Raw genomic sequence first — 17,975 nt, 5'->3', positions numbered from 1 at the left:
ACTGCAATTATTTTTCAATAGCCAAACTCCACCCATCATTTGCCTTATTTGGAGAAGCCAGTCACAGCTTTACTCCACAGACTAGCCACTGTCATAAAGTTAGCAAACCAGTTCTTATCTAACAAAGCCTATTTGGAAAAACTATGTAGCAGACTTAGCCTTTAGACGATAGCAGGGTGCATTTCAAGTTCTGAGTGATTATTAGAAATTGCATTTAAAGGGGGCAAAATAAATAATGAAAAATATATTGCAAAGTTATTTTATTACACATAACTAAACACTATATAAAAAATGTCAAGGTGTATGCCCCTTTAACTATGTAGCACGAGGCTGTACATTCAAGGCTGCAATGTTTAATCGTTTTTGTTAAAATTCCATTAACCAATTCACAATGTCATGATCTCCCAGAAGCCCTTTGGGGTACTAAAGAGACCATAAAGTTTGGGAACCACTGCTCTAGTGAGTAAACATCCAACACTTTTAAGAATATTTTATGGATCTAATTTTCCAAACCGGAGAGATATACACTTTACTGAACAAGCTCCACAAATAAGACAAAAAAATCTAGCATTAACGGGACATAAAGCTGCAATTATGTATGCACTTAAGCAAACAGTGAAATAACAAATGTTCTGCCTATTAACCCATATAAAGAAAAAGGTTATAAAGACAGCTCCAGATTTGCAATCTACTGCCTATGCTGTAGCTATGCATATAGGCAATGTTATGCTTTGTACCAGTCGTGGGATTAACCACACAGTCATATATATATGTAAGCAACATGTTTCAGGAGCCAAGGAAGGAAGTATTCATTTACAAAAAGCTTAAAATCATGAGAAAGGAAACTAGAAGTAACTTTTTTTTTTAAAAACTGTATATCCGTGGCTTTGCAATGTCATTATTAATTTTACAATATACACTTTGTGTGAATAGTCATATCAATCCAAACACATGAACTAATGTTAAACCTCTTAGCAGCAAGAGTATATTGTTTTAAAACTCATTCACTGTTGGAGGTGCCAGGCAGACTTTAAAGTGAATGTAAATCTATTGAAACAAACAAAGGGGACTTTCATTCATGAAGTATAAGGTACTTCATGTAGAAAGCTCCTTTATTTGAATCAATCGATCGCTGTTTTTACCTTGTACAGGAACCCACAGCAAAAAAAAATCCATGGGCGCCAAGCCGGATTTACCGCACGGCTATTGGCTAAGAGGTGAAAATGTCATCTCTTAGCCAAAAAATTTTTACAAGAAAAAAACGGAGATCGATTGAATCAAATAAAGGAGCTTTCTACATGAAGTACCTTATACTTCATGAATGAAAGTCCCCTTTGTTTCAATAGTAAATCCTAGCGTTTGTAAAACGCTAGGATTTACTTTCACTTTAAAAGGAATAGTAAACACCTGGAGATTTCAATATAAAATGTTTTAGTGATGCATATACTAAACACAATTTTTTTTCTTTCATGATTCAGATAGAGCATGCAATTTTAGGCAACTTTCTACTTTACTCCTACAATTTTTTCTTTGTTCTCTTGCTATCTTTATTTTAAAAAACAGGAATGTAAGTTTGGAGCAGGCCCATTTTTGGTTCAGCAGCTAGGTAGAGCTTGCTTATTGGTGGCTACATTTAGATAGTGCTACCCAGGTGCTGTACCAAAAATTAGCCAGCTCTTAAAGGGACAGTACACAAATTGTTTTTATATTAATGTATTTTCAATGACTTGTTATACCAGCTGACGAGTATTAAAATATATGAGAAATTGCATTTTCAGGTTTGTGTATATGAAGTAGCTGGTTTTGTGCTTTTAAACCACAGCCTATTACAATGGGTTGAGCTTCAGGTAATATATCTTATTATGTTATCACTTTGTGTACACACATTCTTCCTTATCTTATATATATCTAGAAAAACAATGCTCAATACATAGAGAGAACAATATAAAATTATTTTATTACTTCACTATCATGCACTCCACTGTGTCATTTCTTCTGCTGGCTGTGTTTAGTATAGGTTGGGATACCACAAGCTAAATCAGCTATTTCAAAGGCCAAAATAAGGGTAAAGGAGCTACTTGTAAACAATTGAATACACTCCAGCAGGCAAAATGAATCATTGAGAACAATTTAAATGCAGAAAAAAATTGGGTGAACTGTCTTAAGACTCCTGCTTTTTCAAATAAAGAAAGCAAAGAAAATAAAAAATGATTAAAGGATTAAATTAGAAAGTTGCTTAAAATTCCATGCTCTATCTGAATCATGAAATACAAAAAAAAAATTGGGTTTAGTACCCCTTTAAAGGAACAGTCTACTCCAGAATTGTTATTATATAAAAATATAAATAATCCCCTTTGTTACTATTACCATAACCAACATGTTTATATTAATATACATTTTACCTATGTCATTACTTTGTATCTAAGCCTCTAAAGACTGCCCCCTTATCTCAGTTATTTTGAATTTTAGGCAATCAGTGCCGACTCAAATATCTTCATCAAAGTGAGCACAATGTTATTTATATGTCTAGCTCTGAAAAACTGTCAAAATGCAGTGAGATAAAAGGCAGCCTTCAAGGGCTTAGAAATTAGCATATGAGCCTATCTAGGTTTTGCTTTCGACAAAGTATACCAAGAGGGCAAAGAAAATTTGATGATAAAGTTTTATTTTAATGGGGAATATATTGTTTTGAATACTTTTACTTGTCTGATTTCTCATGGGGGGGGGCATGCTTTATTCTGTCGATCTTTAGAACTTAGTTAATCTAAGTATATTTACCTAATTAGCTTCAAAAGATAAAGGCACAACAATGCCATTTATACTGACGAAGTGACTGTTGCTAGTCTGACTGGCTCCTCCAAATACATAAGTGTTGGGTTAAGTGTGGCTATTAAAAAACATTTGCAGAAAACAAGTTTGTTTTGTTTTTTTTATGTATTGATTTGGTTGATATATGTACTTACAAGGATTTTACTGTCACTTCAAATAGTGCTCTGAGTCTGGGATAAATACATACACAATACTATTTATGCATGTTTGAACCTGTAATTGCTATCTCAATGAAAACAAATAATAATTTTGTTTTATATATGTGTGTATTAACAGATAATGTTTGTCGTGCAAGACTTGGAGATGGAGTATCAACTTCAGATACAATTAAATAGATAGAGATACATATACACACACGCAAGTTTGCATCTAATACCAAACTGTGACGTTTCGTTAATTTTGCAAGTGTTTCCATGACGGTCTAGGGCAGAGATATATGTATTGGATAGGTTATCATACGTTTTAAAATAATTTACCATAGCACTACAGACAGAATACTTTAAAGACATGCATGAAATGGGCCTCTACCACACATACAGTGCACCAGGCCTTTCTAACAGCTGCAAGAATAAATCATTAAGTGAAACAAGATTATTCAGATCTGGTTATGTTTATTGTTTTTTTTATGTGCATCCAACCGACCTATCAATCATGATTTGGGACTCTCCCATCCACGGGATGAGGTGTCTCCCCTGTTCGTGGTACAAGGCCTTTTCATCATCCCTGAAGGTTTTACACGCGTAGCCGAAAACCAAAAGCTCTGCCGCTGGCGTCTTCCCGCCGCTCGATCGGCTTTTCTTTCTTGTAGCTCCACTATACATTCCGTTCTAAATCAAAATCCACAAGAAGAAACAGGGGCCTGATGTTCGTCACCTAACTAATCCCCCTTACTCAATATGGTGTCATAGATATTTCCGACCGACACTCTTACTTCCGGCAGATTCCTGACGCAAAAAAATCCCAGTTCTGTGATCGTACACTTATACAAATCACTTGCATTCTATTATTATTAAACAAAACACATAGGAGGTGTGGTGATTTTATTAAGGCAGGCTTGGAAATCGTGTTAAACTCTTGAAAGTGCTTCTCTGAACAACCACTACGCCAATCACAATATGGCGTTTTAGTGTTCAGCATACCGTCGTAATTCATATAATAAACTCACCCATTTACATTCACAGAACATGCATGGTTTTTGTAAGTTTAAGACGAAATACGTTTTTACTTCCGTGTGTTTTTATTTGATCATATTTAACAGGTGTGTCCAGTCAGTTTTTCTGTATTTATTATAAATGCAATGAACACATTTCATGAATCATATTTAAAGTGATTGTAAAGTTTAATGAATACTGCCAGGTACCTAAAAATAATCTTAAAAGCAGGGGTACTTTCATTCATTAAACTTTACAAAGACGCCTATTTTTAAAAATACCAAAACATAACGCAGCACAGCTCCTGCTTTCTTTAGCATATCGATGATGAATCCGGCTTCCTCCAATTGTTGTGTGCCCCCTTTGGCATCCAGGATCGACATTGATATGCTAATGAAAGCAGGAGCTGGGGGCTGAGGATCAGCATTATGTTTACCATAACGCAAAGGTAAGTATTTTAAAAAATAAGCATCTTTGTAAAGTTTAATTAATTAAAGTGCCGCTGTTTTTAAGATTATTTTTAAATACCGGACACTTATTCATTAAACTTTATAATCACTTTAACAACATATGAAGGGGCAGCTTTATCATTGTGCGTGAGATTGCAAACTGCCGGTGTTCTAAAAGAAGTTGTCTACCAGGTTTGTGGCCCAACCTCCTCCAAACAGCTGTTTAAGCCGACTTATTTGATAACATACATTCATGAGATTCTAATATGCAGCTGTACCTGTAAACGACATACCAGTGCAATAAAGAATGGCGCTATATTGATAAAGGGAGAGAATCCACAAGCTTCATTAGTGACATTCGCTTCCCTAAGTTGCATTCATATAATACCCATATAGAGCAATGTAAATAGGGCCCTCTGCATATTAGAATCTCATGAATGTATGTTTTGCTCATTCATCTTGTATTTCCAATTGACAATTTGTTAACTGTTATTTATCATATTAGTGCTATTAACTGAGATAATATAAGCCATATTCACTTGTATTGAAACAGCAAGTGTTATTGTATTGGTCAGAGTCTATGGGGTGTTGTTTGAATTTTAACCAATTATATTAGCCCATTAGGTTTTTAAACAGGTGTGTGGGTCAACACATCAGGCTGTGACTACGGAATTCTTTTCAAAACGCGTATGCCTGTGTGCTGCGCCCACGTCTGACTCTGTGTCAATGTTGCTGTGTTGTTCTAACCTTTTTTAAATATGCCATAATAAAATATCCTGATTTTACATATGAGATGGATGTTGGTATCCTGCTTTCCTTGAATTGATTTACTCCAGTCCTTTCTGACCCATCAGCAAGAGCTGTATTTTGGAGCGGTTCCAAGTTCCTGGTTTCCCCGGAGAAGAACGCCTGCAATTGGAGGATCACTGGTGACGCAATAGTCCACACCCACACACGAGCCGGTCAGTGTATGGAGCACAGAGGAGGCCCTGTGAGCCGCTTGATAGAAGCAGGGATCTTCGGGAGCGGCACAGAGGCGGCTACATATCAGATAGCTACGCGGCCAAGTTCAACACTGGATAATATTACTGTGTGGTGAGTGACTTTGTTTTACTGCTCTTCTGCAAGTGATTTACATAAGTGTTCACTAATCCGGAGAGACTTTCTTGGGCCCTACATGTTTTGTAGGCTCAGCCGTGTTGTTTGGGTTTCTTTTTTGTATTTGTGTTTCTTTAACATAGAGATACATACATATACATGTGTAAAGATTTGTATGCATGTATATATAAAAACTATTTTTGTCTACACATGTGTACAGATTTATTTATATGTGTATAGATGTAAATACAGACATACACACATATAAACACACACACATATATATATATATATATATATATATATATATATATATATATATATATATATATATATTAAAAAAAAAAAGAAAAACAAGTATGGATCCAGCACTCACATTCAATAATCAACCTCCGGGGTGCACTTAACGAAGCCACATATGGAAAACCACATAGCAAGGCACTCTCCGTTTAAATAGTTTACTCAGTGAACGTTCACTGAGTAAACTACACGGCCTTGTTATGTGGTTTTTCATATATATATATATGTATGTGCATTGGAGGCCTTTGCAGTAAAGTAGATGAAAACATGTAAAAGCATATTTATGCAATATTCATATTTAATAGTGTTATACTGTTTTTTACTGTAAATATTACACATTCCAATGTTCTGCACATAGCAAAATATGTTATGTATTTATAGATATTCCTATATATATATATCTGCATATATCTATACCTATATTTAATCATGTGTATATATATGTATTTTTGAATAAATAGAACATGTTGCCTGTGAAAAACATTGGAATGGAAATATTCATATTTTCATGTCGGGTTAGCGCACTTGAGACTATGGGATCAGGTTTCTGCATGTTTTCGTTTTTTTTCCCCACTTTATTTTGCTCCATTGACTTCTATGGGTGAATAGGTTATCGTGCTATATTGTAAGTTCGCCTTTTTACACACATCGGGTCATTGCACGAGAGAACTTATAATAGGAGCACAACCCCATGTGCGCAGAAAGCTTACTTCTAGCGGAGTTAACGCTTGAGCGGGAATGTTTAGTGCTCTACTTGTAATCTGGTGCAAAATGTTTTTTATGCATAGTAAAACAAAATTTTCAATGCATTTCTCTTATTTATTTTTTTCTTCTTCCCTGTAATTCAACTCTGAAAATTGTGGAGGGGGGTTCTACTGCTCTGCAAAAATACTTAAAGGGACACTGAACCCAAATTTTTCTCTTTCTTGATTCAGATAGAGCATGCAATTTTAAGCAACTTTCTAATTTACTCCTATTATTAATTTATCTTCGTTCTCTTGCTATCTTTATTTGAAAAAAGAAGGCATCTAAGCTTGTTTTTTTTGGTTCAGTACTCTGGACAGCACTTTTTTGTGGTGGATGAATTTATCCACCAATCAGCAAGGACAACCCAGGTTGTTCACCAAAAATGGGCCGGCATCTAAACTTACATTCTTACATTTCAAATAAAGATACCAAGAGAATGAAGAAAATTTGATAATAGGAGTAAATTAGAAAGTTGCTTAAAATTTCATGCTCTATCTGAATCACGAAAGAAAAAATTTGGGTTCAGTGTCCCTTTAACAACATAATCGTGCCCTAACGAAGTGTGCCATGGATCAGACACGAAATGCATAGGTCAGAACGTATGTGTTTGTTTCACTCCAATTGATTGCTTCTTGCGAACTGTTGTTTTTTAACATTATGCTTCATAAAAGTTAAGCTTTATTTTTTCCACAAAGCCTGCCTGGATCCATTTTCTAACAACACGAATGTACCCTTATGTTGCATGCCCTTAATCTGAAATAGCGTGGGTCTCATTGAAAGCAGAAGTGATTTTACTACATGCTTCCCTCCATGGGGCATTTGGCAATAGCGTGGTCTCGCTATTGTTGGCAAGAGCCGCACTATTTAACCACTTAATGGGAAAACGACAGCTGACGGCTAGAAGTTCAAGGGATAGAAAGGTCAATACTGAAATGTGCAAGGGTACATTTCAAAGTGAAAAACAGTAATTACTTTTACTAGAAGCATTTATGCTAATGAAAATATGTATTAAAAATGCTTCTATTTCAAATTGAAATGCACCCATGAACATCTCAGTTTTGACCTTTCTATCCCTTTATATAAATCTTGCAGGATCCAAATTCCCAATAATAAATAATTCTACAAATTCATTGCATGATCTGTTCAGGAGCTTATTTACAAATGTCTGTAACTGGCCACAATAGAGGAAATAAGATAACTATACTCTAAGCAAAATAATTAAAGGGGCATTTACTTCCATTATCAAATTGTGCACAGTCTTTTTATATACATTCTTTCAGAGGCACCAGCTACTACTGAGTATGTGCAAAAGTTCACAGTGTATACGTATATGAGTTTGTGATTGACTGATGGCTGTTACAAGATACAGGGCCCGGCAATTTGAAGTAAAGTTTGAAATTTGTAAGAAAGAAAATCTGCTTGGTTAAAATTCAGAGTATGTGCTATTGCATTGTCTTTTTATTATGCACTTGTTGATTATGCAATTCTACTGCATTTATTGATCCTTTACATTTTTCTAATAAAAATACATATTTAAATGCCTTTAAAACAATTATTTTGTGGGGGAAAAGACTGCCACAATAAATGAAGCTTCTGTAAAGCAGTACCAGAAACAGAAGCACGAGGATCTCTTATAGAAACTTTTAGCACCCTACTGTTAACTCTTTTGCTCTCCATTGTCTCTTCTTCCCTACTACTGGGCCTGCAGCTGACAGAGCGCATGCAACTACTCCAACATCAGACCTCCCATCTGTCTCTATCCCCTCCTGACACGGCTCCACCCACAAAATGGTGACGGCTCCAATCAACCTCCTGTGTCCCTCATACTCAGCCACAAATGTTGGGAGGTATGTGGACTAACATTGATTGAATCATGACTATCATCTCTGAGTCTGGTGCTCAGTGCTGTTCCTAGGGCAGAATTAGTAATCTTCTCTATTGGACATGCTGGGTTTGGCATGAAGCAGCAGGGGGCATCAAAGCTGCACACCCCCTCTCTAAAGCCATGCTGTTAGGCCTACAATACAGATCTTTCCTCTAGCAGCTCTGAGAGTCACATAATATCGCATTGCATACTGCTCATCATGTAAAAGTTCAATGTTAGAGGAGACCCTGAGTGCACCTGTATCAACAGACACCCTTCTCGTACTATGTATGGTATTCCCCAAAATGTATCATTCAAATGTTCTCCTTGACAGTCCTAGTAAACACTAGTGTATGAAGATACAGGATTCCACTTACCCCCTCTTCACGGCTTGCAGAAAGTGATAATAAACCTTTAAGCCCTCGGGAGACCTCTTTTCTAGGCTTCGTCTTCATCAATTTACTCTTCCGCTGGTGTGCTCTTGGAGCGGTTTTGCTCAACAAGCTCTCTCTCCACACTCAGCCTTGGCGCAGCTCGATAGCTAGCGTACCTCTGTAAGCCACCGCTCGTAATTGTCAGGATAGGTTAAGTCCAGAGTTAGACCCAAATGCTAGAATGAAGTTTGTAAACACACTAGTACTGTGAGTATATACCAGGACCTGACCCTGCGACAGCTACAGTAAAATACTCACTGAAATAAACTGGAAGTTGGCACAGCAGGGTCAGGAGAAGAAACTTTGTGTAGATAGGGTTAACCAAAAGAGTAATCAAGCAAGCAATATCCAGCAACGAGTAATCAGGCAGGTAGGGGTTAACCAGAAGAGTAATCAAACAAGCAATGTCCAGCAACGTGTAATCAAGCAGATAAGGATTAACCAGTAGATTTATCAAACAAGCAATGTCCAGCAACATGTATTCAGGCAGTTTGGGGTTAACCAATAGAATTGTCAAACAAGCAATGTCCAGCAACTTGTAATCAGGCAGTTTGGAGTTAATCAGTAGCAAGCAAAGTTCCAGCAACGTGTAATCAGGCAGTTAGGGGTTAACCAGTAGAATTATCAAACAAGCAAAGTCCAGCAACGTGTAATCAAGCAGTTTGGGGTTAAACAGTAGAATTGTCAAACAAGCAATGTCCAGCAACGAGTAATCAGGCAGTTTGGGGTTAACCAGTAGAATTATCAAACAAGCAAAGTCCAGCAACGTGTAATCAGGCAGTTTGGGGTTAAACAGTAGATTAGTCTAGCAAGCAAAGTTCCAAATATCAGGTATCAGGCAGGTAGGGGTTAAGCAGGATTGAAGCAAACAAGCCAGCAATTCAAATAAGACCAGAAGTTAAGAAATGTACTCACAAGCCGGGTTAAATGAACAAACAGGCACTGAGGAGAGGAGACGCCGGAATAAGAAGCCCTTCTGACGTTAGCAGAAGGGGCCGGTGCCAAACAGGGTTGCTAGGCAACCAAGGAAGCTCTACCGCGCTGAACAGGAAGAGAAGCGATCAGCATCGCGATCGCGACAGTGCCCCCTCCTCAAGGACCCCTCCGGGGAACACAAACAGGTTTTAAAGGATTCTGGGCATGGAACTGTTTGATCAAAGCAGAGGCGCGGACATGAGAAGCAGGTTCCCAGGAACGTTCAGTGATGGGATAGCCCTTCCAATGGACCAAATAGTATAAACGGTTACCCCTTAATTTGGAATCAAGAATTTGACTGATCTCAAATTCTGAAGTACCATCCACAAGAAACGGAGAGGGAACTTTACATTTGATGGAAAACCGGTTAGAGACTGCCGGTTTAAGAAGAGATACGTGAAACACAGGATGAATCTTCAAGGTGTTCGGTAAGGCCACCCTGTAGGCAGTTGAACATACCTTGGAAACAATCCTAAATGGTCCAATGTATTTAGGACCCAATTTAGCACAAGGTTGTTTGAGTCAAATGAATCTGGTGGATATCCAAACTTTGTTTCCAGTCCGAAATGAAGGTGCCTTACAGCGTTTGCGATCAGCAAATCGTTTATACTTTTGAGAAGAGAGGAGAAGAACTTCCCGAATCTTCTTCCAGTGTTTACAGAGATTCTTCACAGTTCGATCTGCTCCAGGAACTCCAGAACCCCCAGAAGACATAGGAAAAGTTCTAGTTGCAAATCCATAGGCTGCCTTGAAAGGGGAAGTCTGTAAAGAAGAATTGAAACGGGAATTGTAAGCAAGTTCTGCTAAAGGAAGACGTTGAGACCAATTGGAGTGCTGATGATTAACATAGTGCCTGAGATAGGATTCAAGAGATTGGTTTACCCACTCAGTTTGACCGTTGGATTGAGGATGATGGGCAGTAGATAGAGAAATGGTAACTCCAAACTGTTTGCATAGAGATTTCCAGAATCTTGAGACAAATTGAACTCCTCGATCAGAAACAATGTCCAAAGGAAAACCATGTAATCTGGTGATATGGAGAATAAATAGTTCAGCAAGTTTCTGGGCAGAAGGTAATCCAGGTAAAGGAACAAAATGAGCTGCTTTGGAAAATCTGTCTACCACAACCCATATGGTCTTGTTTCCGGCAGAATTAGGAAGGTCTGTAATAAAGTCCATGGAAACATGAGACCAGGGATAATATGGAACAGGTAGAGGTTGTAAGAGTCCAAGAGGTAAACAAGAAGACTGTTTATTAGAGGTACAGGAATTACAAGCTGCAACATAATCCTTGACATCTTTGACCATAGAAGGCCACAAGACATGTTGTTTGAGTTTCCACAAAGTATTACGTACTCCGGGATGTCCAGACAAAATATTATCATGAGCCCAACGAAGAAGTTTGAGGCGGAATTCTGTAGGCACAAACAAGATCCCAGGAGGTATGTTATAGGAGGAAGGAATTGAGGCTTGAGCAGACTGTAATGCTTGGAAAGGAAAAGTAGACAACTGAGCTAGAACTTTAGCAGGATGAAGAATGGGTTCAGAATCCAATAATGTAGAATCAGAGGCCAGGAATTGTCTGGATAAAGCATCCGCTTTAGTGTTCTTAGAACCAGGAATATAAGAGAGGACAAAATTAAATCTGGAAAAGAACAGAGCCCATCGGGCTTGACGTGAGTTGAGACGTTTAGCAGTATGAAGATAAAGAAGATTTTTATGATCTGTGAGTATAAGAAATGGTTGAACCGTGCCTTCAAGCAGATGTCTCCATTCTTCCAAAGCCATCTTAATAGCTAACAGTTCTTTGTTGCCGATGTCATAATTCAGTTCTGAAGAATTAAACTTCTTGGAGAAGAAACCCACAGGCAAATTTTGCGAGTAACAGGATTTTGCTGAGACAGTACAGCCCCAGCAGCGATCAGAGAAGCATCCACTTCAAGGATGAATTGGAGACTCAGAACTGGATGGCAAAGAATAGGAGCCAAAGTGAATGCAGACTTCAAAGATTCAAAGGCCTGTAAGGCTTTATCAGACCAATGCTTGCAATCCTGACCCTTCTTAGTAAGAGCAGTAAGAGGTGCCGAGATGTTAGCAAAGTTCTTTATGAATTTACGGTAGTAATTGGCAAACCCCAGAAATCTCTGAAGAGATCTTAAGGAAGTTGGTCTAGGCCAGTCTATAATAGCCGACAGTTTGTCTGAATCCATCTTAAATCCAGAAGGTGAAATGATGTAGCCCAAGAAATGAATGGATTCTTGATGAAAAGAGCACTTTTCAAGCTTGGCAAAGAGAGAGTTTTCACGTAACCTCTGGAGTACTAGTGAAACATGATGAACGTGATCCAGTAAAGTGTGAGAATAAATCAAAATATCATCAAGATAGATAATGACGAATTGATTAAGATAGTCCCTGAATATTTCATTAACAAAATGTTGAAAAACTGCAGGGGCATTGCATAACCCAAAAGGCATAACTAAATATTCATAGTGTCCGAACCTAGTGTTGAAGGCTGTTTTCCACTCGTCCCCTTTACGAATCCTGACCAAATTATATGCCCAGATCCAATTTGGTAAAGATGGAAGCACCCTGGAGATGATCAAACAATTCGGGAATGAGAGGAAGGGGATAACAATTCTTGATTGTAATCTGATTAAGAGCACGATAGTCAATGCAAGGACGAAGACCTCCATCTTTTTTTTCAACCAAGAAAAAACCTGCTCCTACCGGAGAGGAAGAAGGGTGAATAAAACCTTGGGCCAAATTATCCTTGATGTATTCTTCGAGTGAAACATTTTCTTGACGAGAAAGTGGGTATGTTTTACCCTTAGGAAGAGGTGCTCCAGGTAGTAGGTCAATGGAACAATCAAAGGTCCGGTGTGGAGGTAATATTTCAGCATCTTTTTTAGAAAAGACATCACAAAAAGAATGATATTGTACAGGCAAGGAATCAGGAATGTCCAAAACTGCCACAACTGTACTAGAAGGTTTGGGAGTATTCTGAAGACACTGTTTGAAACAAGAAGGTCCCCAAGTAACAAGTTCCCCTTTAGACCAGGAAAAAAACGGATCATGAAGTTGAAGCCAAGGAAGTCCCAAAATTAAAGGAAACTGAGGAGAAGAAATTATGTCAAAACAGATGGTTTCCGAATGAAGCACTCCTACGGACATGAGAAGTGGTATCGTACAATATTGAATGATTCCTGAACCTAAGGGTTGACCACTGACAGTTGTGACCTTAATTACTTGGCTCTTGGAAAGCAAAGGAATCCGAAAGGAATTGTCAAAATCGGAATCCATAAACATTCCTGCAGCTCCAGAATCGATGAGTGCTTGAGCCTGGAATTTGGTGTTGCCAAAACGGAAGGTGACTGGAACAAACAGCTTGGGATTGAGGGTAGGAAAAGGTCTTTGGCTTAACTCAGTCCCTCTTTCTGAAGTTAAGCCCTGGCTTTTACTGGACGGGTTGGACAATCTTTTAACATATGCCCCTTAATACCACAGTAAAGACATAGCCCAAGATTACGCCTTCTGAGACGTTCAGCTTCAGATAACTAAATTGCACCAACCTCCATGGGTTCACTTGATTCAGAGATAGAAGTATTCGGAGTAGGAAGGTTTGGTGAACGAGACATAGGACGAAAAGTAGATTTGATAAAGGATCTTCTGTTTCGGTCACATTCATAGAGACGCTCAGAGTAACGAGCATCTAACTTGATACATAAATTGATGAGTTCTTCTAGAGAATCAGGAAGATCCCTATAAACCAGTTCGTCTTTTAAACGATCTCAAAGACCTTTACGAAACGCTGTACGCAGGGCCCCATGATTCCACATAGTTTCAGCAACTAAAGTCCGGAATTCTATAGCGTATTGTGCTACAGAAAGAGAACCCTGCCTTAAATCTAAAAGTCCTACTTCGGCAGCCGCTGACCGTCCAGGTTTATCACGGAAGAAAATATGGATACAAAAGTGTCAATATCGTGGAGCAAAGGATCATCCTTTTCCAACAGTGGAGAAACCCAAGCCAAGGCTTTACCTTTCATAAGAGAAATCAAAAAGGTGATCTTGGAAGAAGAGGAAACAAACATTAGAGGATTATTCCTGAAGTGAAGACGGCACTGATTAAGAAATCCTCGACAGTCTTCAGGGTTGCCGTCCTATTTATCTGGTAGCGGAATTCTGGGAATTAATTGTTCTGTAGGTTGTGGTGAATTAAATGCAGGGTTAGAACTGGCCGCAGGAACAATAGGAGTTGCAGAGACTTGTGAAGGTGGAGAGAGATTATGCAAAAGAGCAGTAATTTGATCCAAATTAGAATCCAGGGATTGCAGATGTGCAGAGTGTGTTCAAAGAAGCTGTCCCTGTAGAGCCACAGCTCTGGATAACTCACCAGGGTCCATTATATGGCCTGTTTGTAATGTCAGGATAGGTTAAGTCCAGAGTTAGACCCAAATGCTAGAATGAAGTTTGTAAACACACTAGCACTGTGAGTATATACCAGGACCTGACCCTGCGACAGCTACAGTAAAATACTCACTGAAATAAACTGGAAGTTGGCACAGCAGGGTCTGGAGAAGAAACTTTGTATAGATAGGGTTAACCAAAAGAGTAATCAAGCAAGCAATATCCAGCAACGAGTAATCAGGCAGGTAGGGGTTAACCAGAAGAGTAATTAAGCAAGCAATGTCCAGCAACATGTAATCAAGCAGATAAGGATTAACCAGTAGAGTTATCAAACAAGCAATGTCCAGCAACGTGTATTCAGGCAGTTTGGGGTTAACCAGTAGAATTGTCAAACAAGCAATGTCCAGCAACGTGTAATCAGGCAGTTTGGAGTTAATCAGTAGCAAGCAAAGTTCCAGCAACGTGTAATCAGGCAGTTAGGGGTTAACCAGTAGAATTATAAAACAAGCAAAGTCCAGCAACGTGTAATCAAGCAGTTTGGGGTTAAACAGTAGAATTGTCAAACAAGCAATGTCCAGCAACGAGTAATCAGGCAGTTTGGGGTTAACCAGTAGAATTATCAAACAAGCAAAGTCCAGCAACGTGTAATCAGGCAGTTTGGGGTTAAACAGTAGATTAGTCTAGCAAGCAAAGTTCCAAATATCAGGTATCAGGCAGGTAGGGGTTAAGCAGGATTGAAGCAAACAAGCCAGCAATTCAAATAAGACCAGAAGTTCAGAAAAGTACTCACAAGCCGTGATAAATGAACAAACAGGCACCGAGGAGACGCCGGAATAAGAAGCCCTTCTGACGTCAGCAGAAGGGGCCGGTGGCATACAGGGTTGCTAGGCAACCAAGGAAGCGCTACCGCGCTGAACAGGAAGAGAAGCGATCAGCATCGCGATTGCGACAGTAATGATGACATCACGGACAATGGCCGACTTCAGATGGTAAGGAGGATACTGTTTTCTGGTGCAAATTCCAACAATGTTGCGAACCTAAAACGGCTCCCGGATCCTTGGGTATTTAGTTCAGCATGTACTTGCATGCTCTCTGTGTTCAGTACTGTCTCTCTCCCATCAAGGCCATCAAAATAGTAATAAATCACGAACATGGAGATGCAGCAACCGTAGATAAAACTTGACTTTTATTTGTCTTCTTTAAAACATATTGGTACAGTGAACAAACATAAGCCCTTAGCGTAGTGAAAAGCTTACACGTTTCGGCAATGGTGCTGTACTCATAGCTTACTAGATTTCCCTTCAACATACAGGCTTTTAAAGGGATTAAATCATCCTATTCTCTAGTAGGCTAAACGGTAGGGGCAAATTATTGGAGGCTCATTTTTAAAGGTATATTACCTCCATAACACACAACCTATTACAGTGTTGTAAAAACTTAGCTTCACAATAATGGTTCTACTATACATATGTTTCATATTTCATTTATAACTTGCATGTCCCACAGATGCTTCAAATTACCCTTAACAAAACATATTATGTTATCTGCCCAATAACCAGGTAGCTGGGTTGGTCGTAGCCTACATGCCACTAATAAATAATTAAATCAATAAATAAAGGAGCATGGAGGAGACCGTACCAGTTAAATAAGTACATTAACTCCTAGTATGAGATACACTATCTCTAGGTCACCGGGGCACTATTACAATAACAATTGTTACAATTTGTCAGACATACAATTTGTTGGTCATATATGTACATATTGTATATTATACAAATTATACAAATTTCCATGGCAACATTTCCCAAAGTATCTATGTGGCATATATACATTGCATTGAACATCTTTGTATATTAACGTATAAACGTATAAATATTAAACCACATTACTTAGTATAAGAGTTAGTGACCAAATTAAAGTAAAACTAACTAATTACCAGGATAGTTTTAAACACCAATTTATATAAAGTATAATATGGTCTATCTTTAACCTCAAATGCTTTTACTCAATTCCAAAATTTAATGAGGTAGTACTCCGAGTACTCTTAACTCGAAGTACAACCTCATTCATTTTTGGAATTGAGTAATGCATTGCTGTATAGCTTTTTTCCAGAAGTTAAAGTGATGGTAAATTTCAGACTATAAGAATGCTGCAATGAAAAATATATTAGCTTGCAAGTAAAACCACATGATTATTTTTTTTAAAATTGTATTTTTATTTTATAATAAAGGATTTATAATCCAAATTGATATTGTCTGTTCCTCTGCCCCCTCTTTTTGCTGGGCTGTGATGTATAGAGCTGTCACATCAACTCTCTACATAGGCTTTATAAGGGTTATAAAGTGGCTGGACTTTAATATTTGTCATATGACACACATGTTGTATGTGTTGATTATGAATATTAATAATTAATAATAATAACAATAAAAATATAGGCAATTATCAATATTAATATTCAATCACACTTTCCTAAATTATGACCAGTTAATCTTTATGAACACAATGATTATATTTATGCAGTAAACTGAAAATCACTTATGATCAGATTAATATATTAATTGATTATTACAATATTAAAGTAATTTAACACGCCATGAAAAAAATCTTTAGATCAATTAATATTCAATTAAATTGTCGGTTACCCTTAAAGGGACAGTCTACACCAGAATTTTTATTGTTTTAAAAGATAGATAATCCCTTTATTACCATTCCCCAGTTTTGCATAACCAACACAGTTATATTAATATACTTTTAACCTCTGTGATTATCTTGTATCTAAGCCTCTGCAAACTGCCCCTTTATTTCAGTTCTTTTGACAGACTTGCAATTTAGCCAATCAGTGCCTGCTCCCAGATAACTTGACATGCACGAGCACAGTGTTATCTATACGAAACACATGAACTAACACCCTATAGTGGTGAAAAACTGTTAAAATTCATTCTGAAAAGAGGTGACCTTCAAGGTCTAAGAAATTAGCATATGAACCTCCTAGGTTAAGCTTTCAACTAAAAATACCAAGAGAACAAAGCAAAATTGGTGATAAAAGTAAATTGTAAAATTGTTTAAAATTACATGCCCTATCTGAATCATGAAAGTTTATTTTGGCCTAGACTGTCCCTTTAATACAATATTATTAATAAATTAACCTTAACTCAAAATGAATTACTTATTGAACATCACACTTAAATATTACTTGAACAATTTATAGCCTTAATCCAAATGCCAAAAATATTAACCAATTAAATATATAGCTCATTTAACAATGTTTGGGCAGCTCATATATCCAAATCTCACAATAAAATCTTAGCTTAACTCCCACAAATCTAATGGAATTTCCTGGAAAATATAATTCAACTATTTAGGCCAAAATAATCTTATGTAACTTCAATTAAACAACCAGAGATTTAACACTATATTATCAATTCAATATATATCAATTAATATAGTATTAAATAAGGTAAATTTATCCACAATAATAAGTGCAATTTTTAAGAGATATCACAGCAAATAAAAATAAATTTGTGAATATGAATCCCTAATTCTTTTCTCAATAATAAAGTTACTTAATGTGAGTCTAATTAATATCTAGAGTGCCCTGAACTATGCAATGTTAAATTATAAATATAAGTTACCTTTAAGCTTAAGCTCTCAATATTTCTATGAAGAATATCTATCTAAAGTCTATTAAAAATATCTAAAACAATCGCTATACTTTGCCAGTT

The 17,975-nt window shown here is 37.4% G+C and overlaps 1 protein-coding gene across 2 annotated transcripts in view; it reads right to left on the bottom strand.

Annotated features, from left to right (window-relative positions):
• Positions 1-3,751, bottom strand: part of SFSWAP (splicing factor SWAP) — a 589,383-nt gene extending 585,632 nt beyond the window's left edge. The window contains exon 1 of one of the 2 annotated variants that reach the window (XM_053701863.1): positions 3,472-3,751. In XM_053701863.1, the coding sequence (XP_053557838.1) occupies positions 3,472-3,650 (179 nt within the window). In that variant the 5' untranslated portion in view covers positions 3,651-3,751. The remainder of the gene's footprint in view (positions 1-3,471) is intronic. The other variant, XM_053701864.1, reaches the window with a different exon arrangement.
• Between the last annotated feature and the right edge of the window lie 14,224 nt (positions 3,752-17,975).

Source organism: Bombina bombina, chromosome 2 (assembly GCF_027579735.1).
Source record: "Bombina bombina isolate aBomBom1 chromosome 2, aBomBom1.pri, whole genome shotgun sequence".
Taxonomy (NCBI): domain Eukaryota; kingdom Metazoa; phylum Chordata; class Amphibia; order Anura; family Bombinatoridae; genus Bombina; species Bombina bombina.
The sequence above is the reverse complement of the archived record's forward strand: the minus strand, read 5'-3'. Positions and strand labels throughout refer to the sequence as shown.